This window comes from Candoia aspera, chromosome 4, assembly GCF_035149785.1.
Source record: "Candoia aspera isolate rCanAsp1 chromosome 4, rCanAsp1.hap2, whole genome shotgun sequence".
NCBI classification, from domain to species: Eukaryota; Metazoa; Chordata; class Lepidosauria; order Squamata; family Boidae; genus Candoia; species Candoia aspera.
The window spans coordinates 24,250,295-24,277,630 of NC_086156.1; the positions used below are offsets into that span (position 1 = coordinate 24,250,295).

General features: G+C 40.9%; 1 protein-coding gene across 5 annotated transcripts in view; it reads left to right on the plus strand.

The window, feature by feature from the left end:
* The first annotated feature begins 19 nt into the window (after positions 1–19).
* The window catches only part of ANKIB1 (ankyrin repeat and IBR domain containing 1), a 71,848-nt gene continuing 44,531 nt past the window's right edge, over positions 20–27,336 (plus strand). For all 5 annotated transcript variants that reach the window (XM_063303615.1, XM_063303619.1, XM_063303617.1 and 2 more), the window contains exons 1-3: positions 20–510; positions 15,271–15,533; positions 24,384–24,684. In XM_063303615.1, the coding sequence (XP_063159685.1) occupies positions 15,346–15,533; positions 24,384–24,684 (489 nt within the window). In that variant the 5' untranslated portion in view covers positions 20–510; positions 15,271–15,345. The remainder of the gene's footprint in view (positions 511–15,270; positions 15,534–24,383; positions 24,685–27,336) is intronic.

Sequence of the window (27,336 nt, forward strand, 5' to 3'; positions counted from 1 at the left end):
GAGGTTCCGGGTCGGAGGCCTGATTGCTGGGCGCTGCTGCTGGTCGCGGGAGGAGCAGCCGCCTTGTTGTGGCGGTCCGAGATGGCTCGGCTTGAGTCGGGGCCGTGAGGGCCGGGCAGAAGAAGGGGCGGCTGAGGGACGAGAGCCGCGGACGGGCCCGGGACGCCGAAGGGGAGCCTCGCGGGCCGTCCGGCCGCCAGCGCGGAACAAAGGGGGGAGAGGGGACACTCCGGAGCGCCTGCCCCGATTCCTACCCGGCTCGGTTCCCGCGGGCATCTCCCGAGCCTCTCTCCGTGGAAGGCGCCGGCGGCTGCCCTCATTGTCCTCGGCGCCTGGAAGGCAGGCAGGCCGGCCGCCCGGGAAAAGCGAGCTCGGCGAGCGCGTGTTGGTGACAGGGAAACGGGCAGAGGTTGCCCCCGGGAGCGCTGCGCGGTGGATGGAGAGTTAGAGGCGCCCACCGCGAAGGCGAGGCGCCTAGAGGAGGCGGGAAGCGTGGCTGAGGGGAACGGGGTGAGTATGCTCGGGACGCTCTTTCTCTTTCGCCCGCAGTTGGGGCTGAGACTTAAAAGGGAGAACCACACTCTTGGCCCCCCCTTGTGTCGTTTGAATGGGAGGGTCCTCCTCCCCGCCCCAGCTACTTTCTCGTGCCCAGTCGTTGTAGTTACCGCTGGGAAAGAGAAAACCAAGGCCGGGGAGGCTGCAGGTCTCAGCCACTGGTAGGCAGAAGACCAGCCTCCGGTATAAGAAGGGACTGGAGCAGATGGAAAACAGTTGCCCTTGCCAAACCTCATCGCCCTTCGAGGGCATTCAGGAATGAGTTGGAGGCGTCTGTAGGATGATGGAGGGCCAGCGGAAGGTGGAGATGCGGGCGGGCGGTGGAAGAAAGCCCGGTTCAGGAAATGCGGGGCTTAGCTTTGGCTTCAGAGGTGCTTGGTTGAGCTTTCCAGCAGCCGGGTTGCAGCCTCCCAGGCTATTCTCGTAGGCAGTCATCCAGATGAATGGGTGGATTCTTTTTCTCCTCTCGGGATATGCCTTTTTATTTTTCAGTGCAGGTTCAGCAGGTAGAATTAAGATTCCCAATCTATATTTGCAATTTTGAATGTAGGATGAACAGGTTCTAATTGATTCTAATTAACAAAGAATTGAAGGGTGTGGTCTTTTATATGGAAAGAAATGCACCAAATTAGAGTATCAGAAAATTAAACTACTGATTGATAGGGGCTGCTCTCTGTACAGGGATTTCTATTAACTAGAGCCCACTTTTCTAACCAGCAGAGTTTGCTGGGAGAGTACTCCCTGGAAGGTATTACTGCAAGGGTAGTGTGAAGTGTTTTCCAGTTTGCCACATAGAATTCCAACTTTGTTCTTAGAAAGTTGGCCTGGTGATAAATTCAGTTTAACTGTTCTCTTTGAGTTTTCTATGTGTACAAAGTCATCTTTGAAACAAACAAATATAATTTCTCCCTGTTACATTATGAAATGGTTCAAGAAAATCTTATTTTATTTTTACTATTAGCATAAACTTGACAGAATTCAAATTGTGGTTAGAGCTATCTCTTATTATTGATCTGCATTAAGGATGCGCACTGTTTTTACAGAAACAGCTGTCAGATGTGAATATATTTAGTAACATAACAAAAGTCTAAGGACACCTTAGGATCTTAGATTTTAATCATTTACATATTTGAATAGGATGTTCTGTCATTTGACCATTTTAAAAAGCTGTCTTTAAGTTCAACCAGTAAATTTGAGAACCAAGCACCCAACTAGATAGCAAACCAAAATGGACAATGGGAAATATATGGATAAAGCTGTGGGGTTAAATTGAAGCCCTGAGTGTGATTAGATCAAACCAGCCTTAGCTGAAAAGCTTGAGGAAGGAAAATGTTTTGGAAATTTTCAGCAAACTTGAATGGCTGCTAAGCATAATAGCATTTAGGTTAGATAGTTTCCAAATCATGGGAAGAAATTATGCATTGGTCCAACCAACATACTGTATGTATTTATGTATGTATGTATGTCCGGTTCTGAGTACCACATTTTCAGGAAAAAAAATCAGAGAAACTATAACTGTTAAAGAAAAAAGCAACAAAGGTAAGCAGCAGACTGGAAACTAATGCTTACTGTGAGATAGTGGGTATTTTTAGCCTTAAGAAAAGACAACTGAAGCAGAAAAGCATTTTTCTTTCATACAGAAGAAGGCCAAGACTTATTCTGTATTACCACAGAGCACAGGATATTGAAGTTTCAATAAGGTAGATTTGGGTTGAATGTTAGGAAAAACTTCCTAATGGTAGTATAGTTAAACGTATAGACAATTACCAATGGAAGTAGTGAGTAACTTTTCACTGGAGATGTTCAAGCAGCCCCTAAGTATGTGCAACCCCCAACTTAATTGCAATTCTATGAACAAGTTAATTCTGTTTTATTCCAGACTACCTTAAGCCTTGATTGTGAGTGTCTTTTGGGGGTTTGATTTTGAGTTAGGTTTTTATTACCCTGTTTTTTTAATATTGTATATCACCCAGAGTCTTTTGGGATTGGGATGCACATAAGTATTATAAATAAATAAAATCTGTTGGGAGCATTTTGGTATGGATCTCTGAACTTAATGGGATTGGACTCAGAGGCTCAAATGGCCTTTCTAACCCTGTGATTCTACTATAATTTCATAAAGAACTCTCTATATGAACCAAATAGTTTTGTCTCTAATAATTTTTTAAAAGGTAACTAACTTCAGTTGCTTTTGGTAAATTATATTCCTTTTGTAATTTTTCAAAAGTTAAAAGGTATTACTTTTTAATGAAGGCTCTATAGAAAAAGATTACTCTTTATAAACTAGGATTTTCAAAGGACGGATAACTGTCCTTGAGTTTCAGCATACTGGCCTGGATAGTTGAAAATTAAGCACTTTGTTTTGCTTAAGACATTTTTTAAAATAAATACAAATTCTTTAATTCTATACTTTGTGTTTCTTAAAAATACTATTTCAAAGCATTGACAATGAAAGCTGTCAGCAAATATCTTTATATAATACCTGTGCTTGATTAAGTTACTATTAACTTTAGTAGTTAATAGTTGCTGCTTTTACTTTGTTGATGTACTGGGATAGATTATTAGTAAAGCTATTAGAATGCAGGAGATCAGAACTGTCCTTTTGGTTGAATCTTCTTTTATGGAAGTGAATCATATGACATAGGCTCATAAACAGAATGCATTGTTTAGCATGGGAGACATGAATATGCAGTTTTTCTTACTGATAAGCTTAAGCTGATAATATTTAGCTGTACTGATGAACAGTTCAGTACAGAGAAAGTGAAAAACTTCCTTTTTCTGTGATAATAAACATAATGAACTCTGAACCTTATCTGTTTCATGCTAACCAATCTGAAAAAAAAATTGAGTATCTGATAAATGGATGAAAATGGAAAAAGTGTGACTCTTCTCAGAATACAAACAAGGAAGGACTTTGCCATCATAGTTGCTGTTTATAATGCTTATTTATTTTTGCATCACCACTATCATGAAAATATTCATACCAGCATTCAGTAGCATGTACTTTTTTTATTAGCTTTCCTTATACCAAATACCAAGTATAGCTTGTCAAAAATTAGGTCACTTTCCTGCTATAAAAGTATATTTTAATATTTATGAAATTGTTCAACTCAAATACATACTGTAATACATACTGACTTTTCAGAAAGTTCAGAAATGCTATTTTAAAAAAGCAAGAAAAGGCACAATTACTTAATAAAATTTGATTTTGAAACTAAAGGTTGGTTATTTGGCGCTCAGATGCACAAATAAATTGAAAATGTGATCCTGCCCCTTTAAGTTCATTGGAGTACAGTAAAAAGGTACTTGCATTCAAAAGAAGAGTTCTTTAATAAGTACAAAGTCAAGATTGTTTATTGAATCTCCTCCTTAGTAATATAATGCTGATTGAAAATGGGTACTTCCTGTACTCTGAGGCTAAAAATTTATGGTATGTCTATAGATCTGCATATTTGAAACTTACAACTAAAAGTTGTTTTCACCAATAAATAAAAGCAGTGAAGTGTCTAATGATTTATGAGCTGATTCAAACGAATTATGTATCCTGCTTCAGACTTAATAGACATTTACAGTTAGAAAATGTGCACAGAGCTTATTTTTGTAAACCCCAATATTTTGGTCAGAAACATGGGTTAACAATTACAAACTCTGTTTCTGAATAACAAAAGATTCTAGCATTTTCAAACTTGCTATAATGCTTATTTGTGATGGAAGATGTCATTGCCAGGGAAAACATATTAGAAAAGCAGCTCTGTGATCTCATCAGCCATCCTTTCAGCTGAAAAAGTACCATGTCATTGAAGTAGGAGGGTTCTGCAAATTGGAAATATAGTTTATTGAAGAATAAGTACATATAAATATGAATGAAATATGTGCCCCCATCAAATAAATTATAATCAGATTAATATACATAACTCAAATTCATAAGATTAGATAAATCCAAATTGTATGAAATTATTTTGGACTGAATATCTAGAGGAATTTTTTCAGTGCTTCTGGTCTTGCTGGACTCTACAATCCTTTTGAATAACATATAATGAGCAGGATAATATGCTTTCCAGAGGATTTTTGTTTTCAAAACTATTAAGTGGCACTACTCACAAATAATCCACTTTTCTTAATCATAACCAGAAAATATAGATATATTTTGCATAATTTTAGTGATATTTACAAATAAAATATCTGCAGAGTATCACCTATTGATAAATTCAGAAATTAACTACAAGTCTCTTAATACTTCCAGATTTAGCATCTGTTAATGATGATTGCTTTATTGTTAGAGGTAATAAACCATAGAACTTCTCTTCTGTGTAATTTTATACTATATAGAGGTTTGTTTCTGTTCCTAGAGGCAATCTGATATCATAATAAAAAATGAACAACTTCAATATATTGTTATTTATTGGGTTCATATTACACTTTTCCACTGAGAAATATGATCACGTTGGCTTATAATAAAATTAAAAAGTGCAGAATGCAATTAAAACAAATCACATAATACAATAGCACATGTAACTTAAAACTATAATAGCTTGGCAGGCATATAAATCATATATACATGTATTTATGGGAAAGTTTTAAACTAAGTTTGTAGTCAGAGCATACAAATGTTTTGCATTTAAAAAATTCAAAACATTTTCAATGTTTTAAGCTTAAAACAAAAAATACATTCTGATGGTGTTTTTCCCACCAGGCTTAGATTTAGCTGTTTTGAGAAGCATTGCTTCAAGTATTCTGGACTGTTCTGAGCATTACAACTGGATTTTTGTTTTGTTACATGTGATTGTTTTGTTGTTTTGTTTTGTTTTAAACATTTAAAAATGTTTCTGGCCTACCCAGTACAGCAACAAGGACTGCTGAAGTCTTTATGATAATGGTTTAGACTGGATGGAATAATGTGGAATGTTGTATTGAAGTAAAGCAGCAGTTATTTGAGAACATGACTCAGGGCTAAAGAGCCACTATGGACTCTGCTGGAGAATCAAATTTGCTTCAGTGGACTGATTAACTGTTAGTGCTAAATACAAAAACCATTATTGGTTGGTTGGTTTGTTGAACTTTGTTTTGTGCGTGTAGGCACTCCATCTATGCTCTCGTACCCTGTTGAGATTCAGGTTACATTTGAATGCAGACTTTGTTGGTTTGCTACTTACCACCCAATCTACAGAAAATGTGGTCAAGAAAATAACTTCCAATAAAAATTCTAAAAATCCTCATAGGAGATCACAAAGAGTAGTTGAACTTACTGTAAAGTACATTTCAGGACAACAGGAAAGGATTAACACCTCTTCTTCTAAGTAGAAATCATGACTTAAGACATCTTCCTGTCCAGTGGAGGAAACCTCTCCCCTTTAGTCATTCATTAACTTTAATTGAATGTAGTTCAGTGATTCTTTAATGGATATTTCACTGTAATAACAATGACATGCCATTGGCAAGAAGCATAGCTAATGGGCAAATAAAATATAATACTTAGCAAGAAACAATAATTTGCATTTTGACCCATGTCTGTCAAGGCTGTTGATATATCTGCCTCTTCCTGGCTGAGTGTACCAAGACAATATATTCTCTACTAAATGTGGAGTGTGCAAATCTTCATTCCTAATTTCATGCCTAGGAAACTAGTAACAATTCATTATCCCTTTGGCACTCTTGCCCTAACCCTGAGGAAGTGGTCACATATTAGTGATCAAAGAGTGATGCTCCTTACCCATTCAGCAGAACAGCCTAAGGTGGTTCCCTGCCTACATAACTTATTTTCTGCTAGCCCCCTCTGCAGCCCTGCCTGTAGGAACCCCAGTTGTACTGGGGCTCCTGCTATTGATGCTGTAAGTATTTCTTTTCATCACTGTTCAGAAGTGTGGATAGATGCCTTGAAGCCACAATAGTCTCTATTCCTGGGCCAGTGTTCATGAAACATTCCTGTTCATTTTCCATGCATTTTAACCAGTCTGGGTGTACTGTCACCTTGAAATAGGATGTCTAGATATTTCAGGAAATGACATGAATACTTGCTCATCTGCACTAGAATGAAGAACTATAGTCTCTGGACCAGAATGGGGTGATCAGAATCTCTGGTACCTTGGGCAGTTGCCTTGCACAGCACTTCGGAAAGTGCAAGAAGCAGTGGGAATGTATACAGCAGGCCTTTCAGGCATAGTGTCACTAAGACGTTGATTCCTCTGTTGTCTTGGAAATTGGAAGATTTACTTGTTATTGTCTCTGTTATATGCACATTGTGATATCACACAAATGTACAAAATGGATGGAACTCATGTCATAATGGTGCAACACTGCTCTTGTTATTTTGATGAAAGCATGAGATCCTGCAGACACCTTTGAATACAGCAGACTGGGAATGTTTTGCAGAACATTTTAAATGGCTGGGGGTTTTTGAGCTCAAAAGAAAATACATTACCCATTTTCTGTCATGAGTAAGGATGGCGAGCAGGGGGCTCTCACCCAGACTGTCAAGCGCATGCGTAGCACTGAGGAACTGTTCAGCCATTCAAAGAGACACAGATCGGGACCACCTTAACCTTTGGGGTTTATATGGCTGGGTTTTCCCACGCTTTCTCAGTTTGTTAGGATTCTTGTTAAGTACTACTAATAAATATTAGAGACCAAGTCCTCGCCTCAGTGTGTTTCCTGGTAATCAGGACATCAATCCTAACAAACTCCTACTCCCATCGAAAGAGGGAGGAACAAGCAATTAAACAGATACGTTTAGAAATGTCTTCAGAAAACCAAGAAATGCGGCTCGCCATCCAGCAATTGGCAGCAGCCCTACAGCAACACCAGCAACAAGTAGATCTCCAGATCAACACATTACAAGCTGCCATGCTACAGCAGTTGCAACAACCAGCTCCGATTAACCCACAACCGGCACCAGCAGCAGCAGCAGCCCCACCGGTAATGTTGAGATCACAGGGCAGTCTACCAGAGAAATTTGGAGGAGAAGCAGGACAGCTGAGAATCTTTCTCACACAGTGTACTATGTTCTTCGACAGCAGACCCGCAGAGTTTCCCACAGACAGAACCAGAGTCACCTTCATCCTAGGCCTGCTGAAGGGACCAGCGGCCAAATGGGCTATTCCCATGGTGGAGAACAACGATCCGATTCTCAACGACTACCAGAACTTTTTGGCAGGCTTCCGAGCACACTTTGACGACCCCATCAGAGAGGCCACGGCCAGCCGGGAGATTCGGAGGCTCAAGCAAGGTAACAAGAGGGTGGGACTCTACATTGCTGTTTTCAAGTTGTTAGCAGGAGATCTGGACTGGAATGAGAGTGCATTAAAAGACCAATTCAAACGGGCTGGATGAGGAGATTAAGAATGAATTGGTGCGCCAGGGAACACCAGCCACATTAGAAGCCCTATATCAGCTATCGGTGGTCATAGATGCCAGGCTAGAGGAGCTTAGGCAGATGCAGCCGGGGAGAAGCAAGACCCTCCGAGCGTTTTCAGGATTCCCAACTCCCCTTGTAGCAGCCTCTCACTCAGCACGAGAGGAGCCAATGCAGATTGGGGCAAGCAGGAGACTGATTTCCAAGACTGAGAGGCAGAGAAGGAGAGAGAGAGCCCTGTGTTTCTACTGCGGAGCCCAGGGGCACATGGTGAGAACTTGCCCAGCGAGAGGCCAAACAGCTCCAGTAAGACCCCCAGGGCAAGCAGCTGAAACAGGACCCATCCCCGCCTCTGTTTCCAATCAGGGAAACTCCGTTGGTCTCCCTCCCAAGAGCTCAGCAGGGAGACCGTAAATCAATTAAGGAGGGCTCATTCCGAAGATTCCAGGCAAGACTTTTACTACTTACCCGTAAAAGTCCAAGTCAACCCAGAGCACCAGGTCAAGCTAGAGGCCCTCGTGGATTCTGGAGCTTCAACTAATTTTATTGATGCACAGACCGTACAAGACTGCAACATACCGACCAGGGAATTGCCATGCCCCATAGAAGTAGAGACCATTGACGGCCAGCCCCTCAAGGCAGGGCCGATTAGAAGGCTCACAGAACCGGTGCAGCTGACAGTGGGAGACCACACTGAGTGGATCCAGCTTTATGTTACTGCAGCGCTAAATGTGCCGGTAATCCTAGGCACGCCTTGGCTGAGGATCCACAACCCGTTGATGAACTGGACTACAGGAGCAATCTCCTTCCCAGCTAAGGAATGCCAGCACCACAAGAGTCAAGCTGCTCCACACTCTCCAGCAACCAACGCAGTCACAGTAGCAGGGGGGGTCCACTTGCCAGCCAAGTATGCAGATTTTGCAGATGTTTTCAGCGAGCAAGAGGCCACAGCACTACCCCCCCATAGGGACTGTGACTGCACCATTGAGTTGTTACCAGGAGCCAAGATCCCAGCAAGGAAACAATATCCCATGTCCCCCAAGGAGTTAGCCACCTTAAAGGATTACTTGGACTCCAATCTCCAGAAGGGCTTCATCCGACCATCTACGTCCCCAGCGTCTGCTCCTACCTTCTTCGTACCAAAGAAGCCCGACCCGTTGGCACCTGCAACCCAGGAGACACCCTTGAGAGTGGTCCACGACTTCAGTTTCTTAAATAAACAAACAAAGAGAGAATCCTATCCTCTGCCCTTAATCTCGGAGCTGCTAGATCGCTTGCAGAAGGCACGCATGTTTACCAGGTTGGATCTCAGGAGTGCGTACAATCTGATCCGGGTGAAAGAGGGGCACGAATACCTGACTGCCTTTGACACCAGGTTTGGCAAATTTGAGTACCTTGTTATGCCCTTTGGCTTGTCTAATGCAGGAGCCATATTTTCCAGATTTATGAATCACGTTTTTGCTGATTTACTAGACAAGTACATGGTCGTTTATCTAGATGACATATTAATTTTCTCTGAGGATGCCACAACTCACGTAACCCATGTACGTAATGTTTTGCAAAGACTGAGAGAGAACAGGCTGTTCGCCAAGCTAGAGAAGTGTGCCTTTGATTTAACTGAAGTACATTTCCTGGGCTATATAGTATCCACAGAAGGCATATCCATGGATCCTGCTAAGGTCCAGGCAATTCTCTCTTGGCCACCCCCCCGAAATGTTAAAGATATACAAAAATGGTTAGGATTTTCCAAATTTTATCGCTGTTTTGTCCCGGCCTATAGTCATCGGACCAGACCATTCACACAGCTCTTGAAGAAAGGCTCAACATTCGTATGGGGGGAGGGGGGCTGACCCTGCTAACTCTCTAGATGTTTTTCAGCAGCAGCCACCTGGCTCGGAGGCGTTATCGGATTGGGAGGGCAGCACCGCTTCGTCCGTGGAGGAGTTGTCCTTTGAAGAATTGCCTTCTTTGCCAAGTTCTCATGGGACCTTACAAGCAGACAACATATCTTATCAAGACTCTGGAGGGGAGGGGGCTGAAATGGAATATCAATCTGGAGGGGAGGGTGATGTCATGAGTAAGGATGGCGAGCAGGGGGCTCTCACCCAGACTGTCAAGCGCATGCGTAGCACTGAGGAACTGTTCAGCCATTCAAAGAGACACAGATCGGGACCGCCTTAACCTTTGGGGTTTATATGGCTGGGTTTTCCCACGCTTTCTCAGTTTGTTAGGATTCTTGTTAAGTACTACTAATAAATATTAGAGACCAAGTCCTCGCCTCAGTGTGTTTCCTGGTAATCAGGACATTTTCTGTATACCCCTTGTGAATAGTGTAGAATTGCCTTTTGTTTCAGAATTGTGGAATTGCCAATTGTAGATTTGGCATTTGATTAATAAATACAGGTAGTCCTCACTTAAGAACCAGAATTGGGATCATCAACTCAGTTGCTAAGCAATGCAGACATTAAGTGGGACATCACACGACCACAATGTACTTACGATCCACTTCCGCCGCAGTCATTAAAAGAATCACCTGTGGTCATGAAACAAGACATCTCATTACCACAACTTGCAATTTTAATGCTGGCTTCTCCACTAACTCTGCTTTTTGGAAGCCAGCTGTGGAGCTCCCAACTCTCGATCATGTGACTGTGGGGATGCTGTGATGGTCGTAAATGCCCGCCAGTTGCGAAGTGCCTGAATCTTGATCATGTAACCATGATGTTTGTAAGTTTGAGGACCAGTCATAAAGTTACTTCTTCAGTGCTGTTGTATCTTCGAACATTTGCTAAACAGGGCAGTCCTTAAGCATGGACTACCTTGTATATGTAATGCAGGAATGTTCATGAAACAAGAAGCATGTTTTGTTTATAGCTTGGAACCAAATAGCTTTGAAAACAATTTGATGGCACATAATCACATCAAACTCCATATAGTTTTCTTGGCAAATGTGGACACAATTTGCCAATTTGCCTTTTTTCTAAAAAGTTTTTTCAGCTCCCTAGCTTACAGTCCTGGTGGCCTCCTATCCAATTACTCACTGGGCCTGATTCTGCTTAGGTCCTGAGCGCTCACAAAATCAGCTAAATGCTACCAACTGATGAGATAGCATAAAGAATGTCCTCAGAGTAAGGTGAAGGAAATCCTTCACCAGTAGAATGGGAGAAAGTTTGTTGTTGTTGTAATTCCTATTTGCAATTGGATAATTTGAAATGCTGTGATATTTTGCTACCTTTTTTAAAGTATTGTTTGCTTAATGGATGAACTAGTGGATCACTTTAGATTTTTTTTCTCTGAAGGGGAAATACTGTACTTAGTGTCATCGTTCTTCTCAAGTTCCCAGGTGATACTGCTTGGCAACTGCAACAACAACACAAGTTGGAGTTAATACTTGCTGAGATAATGCGTCCTATAGTTGTTAAGTAGCTCTCAAATGGTTTTTTTCCCCCACTGTTGTAGCCAAATATTGCAATATAGCTATCGTTTTTGTGGTCTGAAGTCAAGTATTTTCTAATTATTGATTTTTAATTATCCTATTTCTGTGCAGTATTGCTATGGAACGCTCATGTATTACAGTTAAGCTGTGAATTTTGGGCTACATTCACAAAGAAGTTTGTTATTTCATACTTCGATATAAAAAGACACTTTTCTTATATAACCAAATTGAAATAATTTCATGAATTCTAGTTGATGTTATTGATTTTGATTATATGAATGTTTGTTAGATTTGCTTTAGATGCAGCTTTAAATTAGGGATAGCATGAGCACATGCTATCATGATAGTGTTCAATGTTTATTTCCCTTTTAGAAGAGATAATTGGTACTATTTTGAAAGCATAGTCAAGATTTTATCTGTTTATAGTCTTTCAATTTCATTAATTGCTGTGGATAAATTCCTGTCAGTGAGACTTTATAATACTTCACATGTTATACTACAGCATGAAAAATGCAAGCACCGAGTCATGCCTGACCCTTTGGGGGGATGCCACTTTCACAATGTTTTCTTGGCAGACTATAGCAGGGTGGTTTGCCGTTGCCTTCCCCAGTCGTCACCTTCCCCAGCAAGCTGGGTACTCATTTTACCAACCTCGGAAGGATGGAAGGCTGAGTCGACCTGAGCCGGCTACCCAAGAGAGAATTCAGCTTCTGCTGGGATTGAACTCGGGTCGTGGGGAGAGTTTCGGTTGCAATACTGCTGCCTACCACTCTGCACCACACGAGGCTCAGACCATCTCAAATGGCTAATGACAATGGTTGTTGGGAATAGAGGATACATTGACCTCTTTTGGATGTGTATATTTTGCCTTAGTTAGCTAGAGTTTCTTGATTCAGATAAAACAGAAAACTGTTATAGTTGCAACTCAGGCACCCCAAGTGGTATGGAGTTGAAGACCTATCCCTGAATCTGAAAACAATTTTACCTTTGCAAAGGTGGCCCCACAAAGTAATTCAGGCAAAGCAAAAAGCATTTATTAAATGGGTAAAGTCTTTTTATAGGGTATAGAAAAAAATGATACATTCAGTATATGTGATACGTCAGAAAGCAACTAATCAAACAATAAAAGACATTGCTTACATGTGAGGATTGAACTCCCCTTTTTGGGAGATGGGCGGTGATAGAAATTTGAAGAATAAGTAAATAAACAATAGAAAACATCGATTACAGATAACATTCTACAAGTGGCAAATGTATGGGTTATATCACTCCCATTTCCAGACAGGTTTGTATCCATCTTAAAACTTGCAAGGGTATTCAAGGACTTTCGGAATACACTGTCTATTGTTTAGTTGCTGTAAAGGCTAGGTTTTGCATGTAAAAGAAGAAATGGTTTTGGGTAAAAGGAAAGTATGGTTTCCTGAACTTCAAAAGGAGGCATGGATGCCATGCTAAAATGGTAGTATTACCTTTATGAAAAAGCTAATAATGAAGCCAAAAATTCTAGGTAATGTTATGAACCAGATACTTACTAATTTAATTGCTGTTCATGCCATGAATTTGCAGGCATGACAAAACATTTATTCATACCCTGTTAAGATGAATTAGATAATCCAAATTGAGCCTATCTCCATTTACCTTGATAGAGTAAATGGAGATAGTTACCTGATTTTGAGATTTTCATACAGGGAAAACAATAATTTTCATATAGTTTTGTGATAGTGTATTCTGTTTATGGGTTTTGGCTATACAAGTGGTCCTCATTCAATGACCACTCATTCAGTAACTGTTCAAACTTATAATGGTGCTGAATGAGTGGTAGTTATGACCAGACCTCGTATTTACAACCGTTCCCGTGGTCACGTGATTGTGATTTGGACCTTCCCTGCCGGCTTCCCACAAGCAAAGTCAATGGGGAAGCCGGCAGGAAGTCAGAAGATGCAGTCATGTGAGGTCCTCAATTAATGACCTGCGCGGTCCTCGCTTAACAATAGCAACCAGGACTGCCAGAACTGCCATAGCTAAGCGGCACAGACATGTGGTTTTTCAACTTAAGACTGCATTGCTTAACAGAGTTTTGAGGCCCAATTAGCATTGTTAAACAAGGAGTACCTGTAAAGTAAGAATCAGCTCTGTCAATCTGTTCTCTTCCTTGTCCTTTAAGTAACCAGCAGTTATCTTAAATAACTAGTTGATCTTAGTGTTTATATACACTTTAATGCTTTGTACTGAAATGGAGTCTCTATCATTTTGTTAAATTTTATGTCCTGAGAGGAAATATCTTTAAGTAGCATGGCCTGGTTCTATTGCTTCATTATAATGGAAGAACTGAACCATATATTTATAAGACATCGTTAGAAAAGCAATTGCTCAGCTTGTTTCTTAATATAATCATAATGATAATTCCAGCAAATTATATCATATTTATTCTTTGATAGCTTTTTGTTCTTGTTCCATGGAAAATAATGAAAGGGAATGTTGGGAATATTAGCTTCTCCTTTTGGCACAGGCCCTTAATTGAGTAATGCCTATGTCTTCAAGCTTTGGTTCCATGCTTTCCAGTCTAACCTGTTTGTTGTCTACTGTCAGCCCTTCAAGGTGGACCAGGTAGGAAACAGTCTCAAGAATGACTGGAACTATACTTTATTAGCATAGGCTATAGTAACAGAATCTTGAAAGCCAAACTGTGTTTTCCCTTCCCTCTCTCTTATAACCCAAGCAGTTAAGGTGGAGTCAGTTTGAGTTTCTTTCTAAAGTTTTCTCTGTTTCCCAGACTTAAAATATGTTTTTGTAATACAGTTTCTCCAAAATCATCTCTGTGACTCACCACAACTTCAGATTAATTCCTTAGTTGTCACTTTCATTTTGTTTGTCTAGTTTTTGTTTCCTTTTAGTTCAGCTATTGGCTTTTGGTGTTGGTTTGCTTTTATGAGCACATAGACTGAGCAACAAACAATATTATGGAATAATTCTTGCAGGAATATGTAGGATATGCACCGTAACAAGCTAACTAAATCTTTTTGGACCCAAATAGCCTCTGTTGCACAAAGTACCACGTATAACCTTCATCTGCTATGATCATTGCAACCCCTTCCTGGCAGAGATAGTATGGTCACACATCCATGGTCTACTAACATCCTGTTCAGATGTATTGAGTTATAGCTCAGTTTCATGGTACCATCACATAGTAAAATTATTAGCTGTAATTACATTCTGGTCTTGTGATTTCTGATTGCCAAGATAACATTATTAGTAGGAATCCTTTTCTAAGAACATTATGTTGAAGTTGCTGCTTCAGACAATGGGAAAAAAATGGCACAAAACTAATAATGTATTTTAAGACATTGCAAAGAACATGTGATGTTTACAGAAGGCTTATCTGTATACTGAAAGAATTTGCCCATGAAAATTCTTATTTAAGACACATATTGTGTCATCCAAATACATTGAAAGCTTTCTCTGTGATAATTCCATACTTCTAATCGTAAAATAGAAGTTATTGGAAAATTTAGCATTCCCAGTGACAGAATTAAACAGCATTTTGTCCAGTCTAGGATATCTTTTAACTCCCAATTTTCAATTTAATTGTCTTTTAATTCTTCATAAAACATGCTATAATTTGAAGGTTATCTTGTATCATTGCAGAATAAAGTTGATGGAAGGATTATGTTACTTTTTCCACTGGTTAAGAGTTCAAAGTGTATATTTGGACATAATGTTTTACTATGTTTTTGCAGTAAAGATGTTACAGTTTAACAGAATAAACCTTAAACTATGCAGAAGTAGCTAGAGGAATTTCCTTTTGCTTAGATAAAAGCAGTAAAATCTTTTAAGATTGTGGTGTGCTGTAATTATTCAGTTTGATCAATTTTGACAAACCCCTGTTAAAGAATTTTCAGTGGAATTGGAATACTGTTTTTTTTTCTTTCAGAATAAAAAACATGCTGCTGACCTTCACACTAAGTGATTGAAGAGACACAGAAGAAGCACACTTATTAATAACAACATGGGAAATACAACTACTAAGTTCCGCAAAGCACTTATCAATGGAGATGAAAATTTGGCCTGCCAGATATATGAGAGCAACCCTCAATTAAAAGAATCTCTGGATCCTAATATTTCTTATGGAGAACCTTACCAGCACAATACTCCATTACATTATGCTGCTAGGCATGGGATGAATCGAATATTAGGGTGAGTATTGTATTCATAAAGTGTTTAAATTTGCTAGTGGCATAACATACTTAAATTAGTTATAAGTTTATGGTCCATATGGAATACACCCATGCTACAAGACAAATCACTTTTAAAAGACACTTCCAGAAGATTTTTGATATTGTGTGAGGGGGGGGATCCATTCTTCAAATAAAAACCGTTAACAATATCTATAGTATGTACTCCAGTAGCATCTGTGTGTTTCATAGTTGTTATTAGAATAGCCATTTTCTCTTCATTGTTTCTATACTTGCACCGAAAAGCATTTTGAAAACAGTCTGTGTGGCAGGATATAATCACCTGATGAATATGGGTATATGAAATGGATTCATGTTAAAGGTTTACTTTGTTCCTTTCTGATTTGGAATCTTGCTTTGAGAGAAAAATGATTCTTATAAATAAATACTGAAGTTTCAATAGGGTTTTAGGGACCCCAAGATTTGCAGAACTGTGAGCAAGCCTTCAGTATGAGAAGAAATATAAGTTTAGGGGGAAGTTATAAACAGTTAAGTGAGGCTTAAATGTTTTAAGTGGAATGAAATATTGGCTGATTGTTGGAGGAAAAAAAAGAAAAAATGAAATGGTGCCACTGTCACACATGCTTTATTAAAGAAAGCTAATATGTAAAGTTCCATGCAACCTATATGAAGGAGATATGAGGAAAATGTAAGTTCCTTGATTTGTGTCTTATCTCCTGGAATCTATGAGAGTGAACAAATGGAAAGCTCTTAATTTTTTTTTCTGAAAATGCTTAATCTGTTTAATATGTGCAATTCTTCATAATCTTGTTAAAAGCTTCATAGGTACATGGGAATGAAACAAATAGGTAGAAATTTGTGAAATTTAGATGTAAACATAAAATTCACTTTTTGTCTATTTATGGCTTGTGAGGGGAATACCCATTGCATCTTCCCAGTTACAGGGATATTTAAGCACATCAAAAGTTGGGATAGTTTTTCTGCATTGCTTCTCCTTAACTAACAGGCTGCTTCAGCTAACTATTACCTGGCTCACTTGTATCTGACTTTCCTTGGTAGATGTGAGTTATTGGAAAATAAAAGGCCCTTGTCTGATTCTGGAGTTAAACTGTGGAAGGGAAATATACAGAGTGAGGTAGAAGAAAGAGAAGGGGCAGAAATGAAAATCAAGTATTAAAAAAAGGACATTATAGGGTACAATTAAGAAAGAAGGGGTAGCTAGTAGGGTAGAAAATGATAAAAAGGATGACAGAACTAGTAGCTGAAGGAGGAGGGTGGGTAGAGAACGAAAGAGAGGTGCATTTAGACAGACGGAGAACCAAAAGGAAGAATGTTAATATTTTACCACATCTGCTTTTCTTCCTTCTTTGAGTTGCGTGAACTATTTCCAAACAATCTTAAATTCTATACTCCCTAAATAGTTTTATATATGAACATGGAGGTATTAGAAAAGCAACTGGGAGCCTCTAAGGCAACCTTTTGGAGTTTTCCTTAAAATTCTTGTTTCCTTATTTCATCTAACAGCCTTATATTGTGGGTCATCAATACTTCCACTAAGGGGAATGTCTTGCTCAAGGCTATATAGTGACTTCATGGGAATAGGCCTGAATCAATTTCTCAGTTCAAAGTGCAACTCTTTATTCATTACACTGTATAAGATACATTTTTCTGCTTTCCGATTTAAAGATCATACTATTGATGATTTTGGAATTATATTGAAAGCTCCTAATCTGGTTTTGAACAGATTTTCATACTAGTTACTTACTTAAGTATTTGAAATATTGAAGCAATATTGAGGCAGATAGGCTTTTTTTTTTTACTTTAGAAATTTTTCTAAAGTATTTTTTTTTTTAAGATGGCGCCGAGGCCAGGTGTGTTGCAAGTGGGTCCTGATGGTAGTTTGTTTTAGTATGTTGCAGCAGGTTAGTGGTTTGGAGAGTTGGATGAATAGGTGGTGGAGTCTTTGTGGAATTGGGCTTTTTCCCCGCTAGACCTGGTGGATGCTGCTTTTTTCAAGCCCGTGCGATTTGTTTCCCCCATGAAGCTGGGCCACGGTTTGGGACAGAATTGCACGCGGCGCCAAGGGCTCACCTCCTTGGTTGGGCAGCTGCTGGCGGGATTGTTGGCTGGAGCACTGCTTCCCTCCGGACAGGCAGTTGGAAAACTGGACTGCTGGGTGTGAGGAGCAGCTATGGTGCACTGAGCAGCTCTCAACCACACGGCAAGGGAGAAAATGGCACCGGTGGTGACAGAGGAGACCCTCAGCTGGCTGGCGTGGAAGTGCAAGCTCCGGCATAGTGACAACGGAGGCAACAAGGCAATTTGGAACTAAGATGAAGGGATTTGGGGGAGTAGGGAATGGGCTGCAGTGGACGTGAGGTTGGGCTGAGATGTTGTTTTCAACTCTATCCTCGCAGCCGTGGCTCCCCTCCCCCCACCTGCCCACGCAGCCATTTTGCCTTCTCTGCGGGTCGGGGTATCAAGAGGAGGGACTGGCAAATCTGCAGACTCCATGGACAGATGAACTGGGGCTGGGGGTAGGAGAGGGTGTTTCTTTCCCTGAATAGGGTCTGTTCCCTGCCTACGGGTGAGAGCCGGGAGGGAGGGGGACTGATTGATCACTCTCAGAGTTGTTCGGTGCTGGCTGTGCGAGCACCTGCCAATCGAGTGAGAGTGGATTGGTGGGGGGGGATAAGAGTATAGGGTGGAGTAGGCCATCTCTTGGAGGTTCTGAGTGCTAGAAGAAGCAGGAGCACCCTGGGTTGACAGCCCAGAAGGAGGCTGTGACTGGAAGTGTGTGTATGGGGGGAGGGGGGCTACAGGCTTGGATATGGATCGATTTAGCCAGGGGGAAGGGGGAGGTTTTGGAGGACTAGGGGCAGGCTGTAACATCCTGGTAGTGATGGGCATGGATACAGGAGACAAGGAGTGGGCCACATGTGGGGAAGGGGCCAGAGGTGTATTGTTCCTCTGGCATGTTCCAGCTCCTCGAGCTCACTCCTGGGCCCCAGATGGCAGACTTTCAAGGCCCTGGGCTGTCGGCTGCTTCTACTGAATGCCAGGTCAGTTTGTAATAAGGCCACCCTCATCCATGATTTGATCGTGGACGAGAAAGCTGACCTGGCTTGTATTATGGAGACCTGGCTGGGAGAGGAGGGGGGAGTTCCCCTCTCTGAGATATGCCAAGTCCCCAGGGTAGGGGCAGTGGGGTGGCGGTGGTCATCTGAGATACTTGGGAGGCATCCAGGGGCATTGCTCCTCAGATTGTCGGGTGTGAGACCCTGTTTGTTAGGTTGGGCTCTAGGGATTAGTTGGGACTGTTGCTATTGTACCAGCCTCCCTGCTGCATAGCAACCTCCCTGCCTGAGCAACTTGACTTCATAGCCGGGCTGGCAGTGGAGTTCCCCAGGCTTATGGTCTTGGGGGATTTCAACCTGCTTTCCTTGGGGGCGGGGGCGGAGGTAGCTCGGGAGTTCATGGGCCTGTCCCAAGTAATCCAGGGCCCGACGCATAATGGTGGTCATTCACCTGACCTGGTTTTTCTGTAGGAGCAGTGACAGAGTGCTCTGAAATTGGGGGAGGTTTTGGTTTCACCTCTGTCATAGTCAGACCACTTTCTAGTGAGCCTCCAGTTCTGTGGCGCCACCCCCCTCTGCAGGGAGGCTGGATCTGTTAGATCGGCCCACCCCAGGCAACTGATGGACCCGGTTGGGTTTCAGAGGGAGCTCGGGGTTGTTCTGGGAAGTCTGCTGCATGGTCCGGCCACATGGAATGAGAGAGCGGCCATGCTTTGGATTGGATTGCGCCTGAGCGGCCTCTCCATGCCCATGGCTCCCGTGGCTCCCCGTGGTTTACAGAGGAGCTAAGGAGGCTTAAGAGGGCTAAGAGACGCCTGGAGTTGGTGGAAGACAGGGAGCAAAGACAATCAAACTCGAGCTAGAGCTGCTATTAGAGCCTACCTCGTGGCGGTAAGGACAGCGAAATGTGGCTATTTCTCCACTTGTATTGCAACTGCAGATAGTAGCCCTGTTTCGGGTGATCCAGACTCTCCTTGGAGGGAGTAGTTTGGGGGTCTACCTTCAGGGCTGTAGTGAGGAATATGCTGAGCATCTAGCAGGTAAAGTTGCTTGCATCAGCTCTGCGTTGAACTCCAGCCTTGATGCAGGGCCAGTGGGGGCACAGGGGCTGAGTCTTGCATAGTTATTTGGGAGGAGTTTAAGATCGTTGAACCTGAGGAAGTAGACAGGGTTCCTGTAGCTGTTAGTTCGGTCACCTCTGTGTTAGATGCGTGCCCATCCTGGCTGGTCAAGGCTGCCCGGTAGAGGACATGTGATTGGGTTTGGGTAGTGGTTAATTCCTATTTGAGGAAGGGGGTGGTCCCACCGGCTCTAGAGGCGGTGGTGCCCCCACTCCTGAAGGGGCCATCACTCGACCCAACCAATCTGGATAGTTTTTGTCCAGTCTCCAACCTCCCCTTTCTAAGGAAGGTTGTTGAGAAAGTGGTCACACAGCAGCTTCAAAGGGCTCTGGATGAAGTGGATTATCTGGACACCTTTCAGTCAGGATTCAGGCCAGGATAGGGACTGAGACAGCATTGATTGTGCTCTTGGATGACCTCTGGTGGGAGCGGGATGGGGGCGGTGCAACCATCCTTGCTCTTCTTGACCTCTCGGCAGCCTTCAATACCATCGATCATGATATCCTTCTGGACTGGTTTCAGGAGTTGGGGGTAAGTGGCAATGTGTTGCGCTGGTTCTCCTCCTTCCTCTGGGGTCAGTTCCAGTCAGTGTTGGTGGGAGGGGAGAGGTCCAGTCCACAGCCCCTACTGTGTAGGGTGCCACAGGGCTCAGTTCTCTCACCCCTCTTATTTAACATCTACATGAGGCTGCTGGGTGAGGTGATCCAACAGTTTGGGGTGAGGTATCATCAGTATGCTGATGATACCCAGCTTTATATCTCCACCCCGGGCTGTCTGAGTGATGCTGTGGATGTCCTACCTCAGTGCCTGGAGGCTGTAGGGGCCTGGATGGGGTGCAGCGGGCTCCGGCTCAACCCAAGCAAGTGGCTTTCAGTGTTTGGGCCACCTAGTACCAAGGTTTTTCCATCTTTGGTCCTGGATGAGGTGGCACTGCCCCAGAAGGACCTGGTGCACAATTTGGGGGTCCTCTTGGACTCACGGCTCCTGCTGGAAGAGCAGGTGGCAGCCGTGGCTAAGAGGGCCTTTGCACACCTTTGGGTTGCACGCCAGTTGCGCCCATTCCTGGACCAGGAGGCACTACTCACTGTCCCTCATGCCCTCGTGACCTCCCGTTCGGACTACTGCAAAGCACTCTACATGGGGCTGCCCTTGAAGAGAATTTGGAAGCTTCAGCTGGTACAAAATGCGGCTACCTGGGTTGTAAATAGTGTTGGCTACTCGGCACATGTAACACCTCTGTTTCGGGAGCTGGTTTGGTTACCTGTGTGTTTCTGGGTGCAATTCAAGGTGCTGGTTGTCACCTTTAAAACCCTTCGTGGCTTGGGACCAGGTTACCTTAGGGACCATCTTTTCCCAGTAAGTTCTGCCCATCCAATCCGGTCCAGCAGGATGGGCATGCTCCAGGCCCCGTCAGCCAAGGAATATCGGCTGGCAGGGACCAGGAGGCGTGCCTTTTCTGCTGTGGCGCCTCTGGAACATCCTCCCTCCTGATACTAGGATGGCCCCAACCCTGTTTGCTTTCTGGAAGGCCTTGAAGACCTGGCTTTGTGCCCGGGGCCTGGGGCCCTGAGTGTGGGAAGGGCCCGTTTCATGGTTATGTTAGCACCATGGCTTTTAGATTGCTGGGCTGTAATTATATTTATTTTTAATTTTTGTTATTGTTTTTATTGTTTTATATTATGACTTTTTATTGTTGTTAGCTGCCTAGAGTCAGTAGTTTGAGATGGGCGGCAATATAAATTGAATGAATAAATAAATTTCCAGTAACTTTTCTAAAAAAAAGTTAATTTGGGGGGTGGATTGGGAAAAATGCTGTACAAAACAAATTGTTTCCTCAGCTACTGCACAGACATCAACAAGAGAGACAATGGAGTGTATATTACATACAAAAATAGCTTCTGTCACAAGGTCAAACTGTATATTTTAATCTTGAGTAGGCAAGATGCAATAATATGTCGTTTCCTAATCTTTTATAACAAGCTCTGTATATATTTATTGAGAAGAAATTATTATTACTATCATCTACTTGTAAGTAAGTGCAATATAATTTTTTTTGAAGTCAGCTTCATAGAGCTTAATGCATAAATTTCAGATAAGTTGAGGTAAAATTCCAGTTTTATTTATACACCAGAGACATAATCTTAAAATAACATTATTTTGTTATATCATCAGTATTCCTATCCAGTAACCTAAAGTGTTAAATTAACAAACAAAACAAAACATCTAGAGTAACTTTAGTCTAACAGTTTAAGGGGTACTACTTTTAATGAAAGAAAACAATAATATGACTATCATTTTGACTATTATATGGCAATAACTAGATTTAGTTAGGATATAAAATATATTTAGTTACTAAATTTCATTTCTGTTGTATTTTGATTGGTGCATTTTAGGTTGATTAAATTCTAGTTTTCGATGGTCTACAGATCTAATTTCTACCTCTGAGTTCTGTCATTTTTATACATGCCTTATCTAGTTTAATTTCTCAGAGATTCTAGCCATTTGTAATAGCCTGTTGATATGTTTTCTTCAATAATCTTCACCTCATACTATTATTTGACATTTTATGTTTTCTACTGTAGCTACCAGTAATATTTATACTAAAAATGGAAGATAATTTTAAATACTGCAAAGAAAGTTTATTGACACGAATTATATAGCATTCCACTAGCTCCTAATGGAGAGATACATAACACAATATGTGAATTTTAAGAAAGCTGGGGTAAATAATGGTTTACAAAGAATTAAAATATTGCAGAATGGATAAGGATTCCTAAATAAATAATTTTAGAGTGATATGGAAACTTTCCTACTTGTTGGGGAAAGCTAGAAAATGAGACAAACACTATCTACGGAGGGCACTTGATGACAGGGACTTTTGGAAGTGAATCAGTGGATTGCCTTCAGTTATGATGCCTTTTATTATTCCAGGGTTTATAATCTGTTTGTAATGTTTTTTATCTAGGCAACGGGCTAGAAACCAGGAGACTGTGAGTTCTAGTCCTACCTTAGGCATGAAAGCCCACTGGGTGACCTTGGGCCAGTCCCTCTCTCAGCCCAACTCACCTCACAGGGTGGTTGTTGTGGGGAAAAATAGGAGGAGGAAGGAGTAATAGGTATGTCCCCCACCTTGAATTATTTATAAAAATAATAAAGGTGGGACAGTAAGTAAGTAAGTGAGTAAGCAAGTAAGTAAATAAATAAATGTCTTAGACTGATTAAAAGTAATAACGTTATTTGTGTTTAAAAATCTTGATACAGATTATAATCTAAAACAACATGTCATCTGATTCAGTGAGACACACAATAAGGTTAGATTATGCAGTACATTATCAGATGGTTTCTACAAGATTTTATTTTTTAAGTGGAAATGTAATGTCATAAAGCGTGGACAGAACTGATTAGGTTTTCTGCCAGACAGGATCAAATAGGATGCATAGAAGCAAGGAAGAGTCTTCTGGCAACATAGTATTCTGTTCATTTAAAATTTCAAGTGGAAGGCTATCTCCTTATTTTGCATTTAGCTAATTGGATTTTGATATATGCTTAGATACAAAGCCATGTTTTATTTTGAGGGGGATTAGTAATAAACCAGTGTTTTAGGGCATTAAATCACTGGTTGAACACATGGTGTGCTCTTGGCTTTTTGAATGTAGTTGTGGTTTAGTGGGATGGTCGGTGAGGAGATGTGCTTGATTTCTGGAATTGTGGATAATTCTTGGTTTGTTCTTGTGCCTCATGCAAATATCTGTCTAAATTTATAAAAATGCAAGACAAGAACATCCAAAAATGAAGGAAAAATGTGAATGGTCCAAAGAAGCAGTGATTGCTTTGCTCATAATACATAATCTTTGATTCTAGCTTTTTTGGACTTTTTCAGCAAACCATGGTTAAAAAGTCCCTCTTCTGGGGGGAGATGAGGGGTGGCAAAATTTGAAAAATAAATAAATAAAACCGTGGTAAAAAAAACCTCTAGCTTGGTATAATCATGTGTATTATATCACTTAAACATACTAAGATGCTAACATGTTTAAACCACTAGATATGTAAAATAAGTTCCCAATGGACCTTGAACATTTTTTTCTAAAAGTGGGTAAAAAAAAAATTTTTTTTGCATTTTTCTTCGCTTGCAGAAGTATTTTGTACAGCCATGACCAAGAGATACCTTATCTAAATTAGTTTCTTTCCTATATTTGTGTGCATATTTTTCTTTTGATACGCACTTATAGGACTTCGGTTGTGTGCTGTAAGATTTTACTTATGTGATAGGTTAATCACAACTGACGTTCTTTAGTGAAAGACCAAAGTCCATGTTAAAAAAAATAAATCTGAAAGTGTAGTGGCTATTTATTGCCTTCTTATGTACTGTCTCAGCACAGATCAAATAACTGTATTACATAAAACGTAAAATTTTCTCCTTAGTGGTTTCAGTGTTTAACTATCCTAGAAAGATCACATTAGTAAAAAGTTCAGTACTTACTTTAATTGCATGTTTTAGCAGAAAGACTCCAGAACTGATTATTTCTGAAAACTTCTCTGAATTTTTTTCAACTGCCAGTGGTATAAGAAAAATATAAACCATAGTTGCTTTGATAATCAAGATAGAAAAAATTGTTCTCCATTTACATCTACATACTTATTTTCTTTGTACAGGACTTTTCTTTTTGTGAGAGATGGGAACCCAAATAAACGAAATGTGCACAATGAAACCTCTATGCACTTGCTTTGTATGGGACCTCAGATTATGATTTCAGATGGAGCTCTTCAACCTCGCCTGACAAGACCCTTTGAAGATGATTTCAGAAGAGCAGATTGTCTACAGATGATCTTAAAATGGAAAGGAGCAAAGCTTGACCAAGGAGAATATGAAAGAGCTGCTATTGATGCTGTTGATAACAAAAGGAATACACCTTTGCACTATGCTGCTGCCTCAGGAATGAAGACTTGTGTAGAGGTAAAACATCATGTAAATGCTTGCTAAAGTAAATAAAGAACATGTGTTACAAAACATAGGCAAGGTAATAAAATTCAGGCAATGCCAATAACTTAAGAGCATTACTATTCTATCTAAAGAAAGAAACACTACATCATGTATTACATTTTTATTAATTTACAGTATATCCTGCTTTTCTTCCATGATGGAATTACAGGTACTGTAATATCCATCAAATTTCCCAATGGAGCTCCATTTAGTCACTGTTTAACATGAACAGATTTGCTTTATCAACCACAGTAGCTATTCTTAAAATACCTTATGACATTCCATATGTTCTACTATCTTAGTTGTAGAAGTGTAACCTCTGAATTTAAACTTAAATGTAAATTTTTAAATGTTTCTTCAAGTTGCACAGTCACCATGGAGAAGCGAGGAACGCTTCAGTGTTTGAGGCAGGTGTAAAATTTCTTGCTTAGTACTAAAAATTTTGTTGTCTTAATATAGAGCGAGAGGTTCCTGGAGCGAGAGGCCCTTCGAACAGTCACTCATGCCCTGGTCATCTCCCAGATAGACTACTGCAATGTGCTCTACGTGGGGCTACCCTTGAAAACTATCCGGAAGCTGCAGTTGGTTCAAAATGCAGCCGCGCAAATAGTGATGAGTGCTGCAAGATCAGCACACATAACACCCCTATTGCGCGAGCTGCATTGGTTGCCAGTATGCTTCCGGGTCCAATTCAAGGTGTTGGTTACCACCTTTAAAGCCCTATATGGCACGGGTCCAGGTTACCTGAGGGACCGTCTTATCCCCATTACATCAGCCCGTCCCATCTGATCGTGCAGAGAGGGCATGTTGCGGACCCCGTCTGCAAGAGAACTCCATCTGGCGGGGTCCAGGAGGCGGGCCTTCTCTGCAACAGCTCCCACCCTTTGGAACACCCTTTCCCCAGAAGTGAGGCTAGCCTCCTCCCTCCTGGACTTCAGAAAACAGCTGAAGACCTGGTTTTGCTGCCTTGCCTGGAATAAGGAGGGGAAGAGCCATTCTTGGGGCTGGCTGATTCCCTAGTCTTGCGGGGACCAGTTTCATGCCCTTATGGTTTGGATTAGATCTGCCATGGCTTGGATTTTGCTGCATTTTATTCTGATTGATTAATGGCTGTTTTTATGATTTTATGGAATTTTTAATTGTTTTTATTGTGAACCGCCCAGGGCCCCCGTCTGGGGGAGATGGGCGGTGATAAAAAATTAATAAATAAATAAATTAAGGCATATCTGCCTATTCTTGAGTTGTTTTTATTTTGCAAGAATATAAAAGAAGGAAACAGGCTGTTCATGCAACTTAAATTTTAACATTTATCAGTGTAATGATTACATATTTTATGTAGTTTATAAAAATTTTTTATAAAAGTATGCTAAGTATATTTGTAGAAAAATAATTCATCCATTAAAAAGTTTTTTCCTTGTATTCAGTCTGCATATTTAGCAGGGTTGGTGCTGAAATCTGTATGGTAAAGGAAAGCCATGGGTTCTGCTTAGTATTATATACTAAGTGTTCTATATTATATAGTGCACACCAGGTGTTCCAACACAAGTACATCATGATCACATGATAGGAGAATTGTGTAAGCCAAGGCTGTATGCCATCTCATGAACTCCTTCACAATAGATGTTAACTGTATGTTAATGGGAATTGCTTGTGTTCTTTTCTGTCACAGATAACATGATTTGGCACTGTTTTGTGTAAGAATATAATTACCATGGACAGACTGTAGTGACAACAGCATTATCCTAGCTTTTTATAATTTATTGTGCAGGGCTTAGAAGCTGATTAACAGGCATCAGAGTAGCTTACTTAGCTTACTGAGTTGTCCAGAGGGAAAGTTTCTTTATTCTTCAGCGCTGTACAGGTTTCACTTTCTGCAGATTTCTTTTACACAAATTAGCTATTATGTGATTAATCATTTTTGTCTAAGAATTTGCTTTATGAAAAAAACACTAGCATGCATAGTCAATTTGCACCACAGGCCTGGAAACATACCAGCAGCTCTTCCCACCAAAACTGCTTGAACATTTTCACACCAAAACTCCTTTCTGCACTCACTCATGCATTTAACATCATATTCTAGTTCTGCATCCTGTTTCCCACTTACTTCCATACCTGCAATAGCTACTCCAGTACAGTTACTATGAGGTCAAAACCCATCAACGTCTTGTCCAACCCCTTACCCAAAATGAAAAGGAGAAGGACCTCTCTAATCTTAGAAACAAAGTTGGACATACAGTATTACATTGCACCATAGCTGATGAAGGATCCTCAGCCCTAGGACAAGCTTATAACCTGGGCAAGTCTCCATTAATCACAACATAAGGAAGTGTTAATAAAACTCATAGTACTGTGATGCATTCTATCTCTGTCTTCCATGATAACCACATGCAATAGAAATCCAACTGTTGAAAAGATGGAGAAAATGTTTTCACTATGCATAGAGTATGAGAAGGGAAAGAAATACAGTATTTGGTGATGTTATGCTTAAGAATAATGGTCTTTTGTCAATGCATTTACAAAATTTATCACAATACCCTGCAACCCCCTTTTTCACTGGTTCATTGTCTCACTTTATGTAAATTCACCTTATGTAAGTTTTGGGGGGAATATAACCCTAGCATAAAG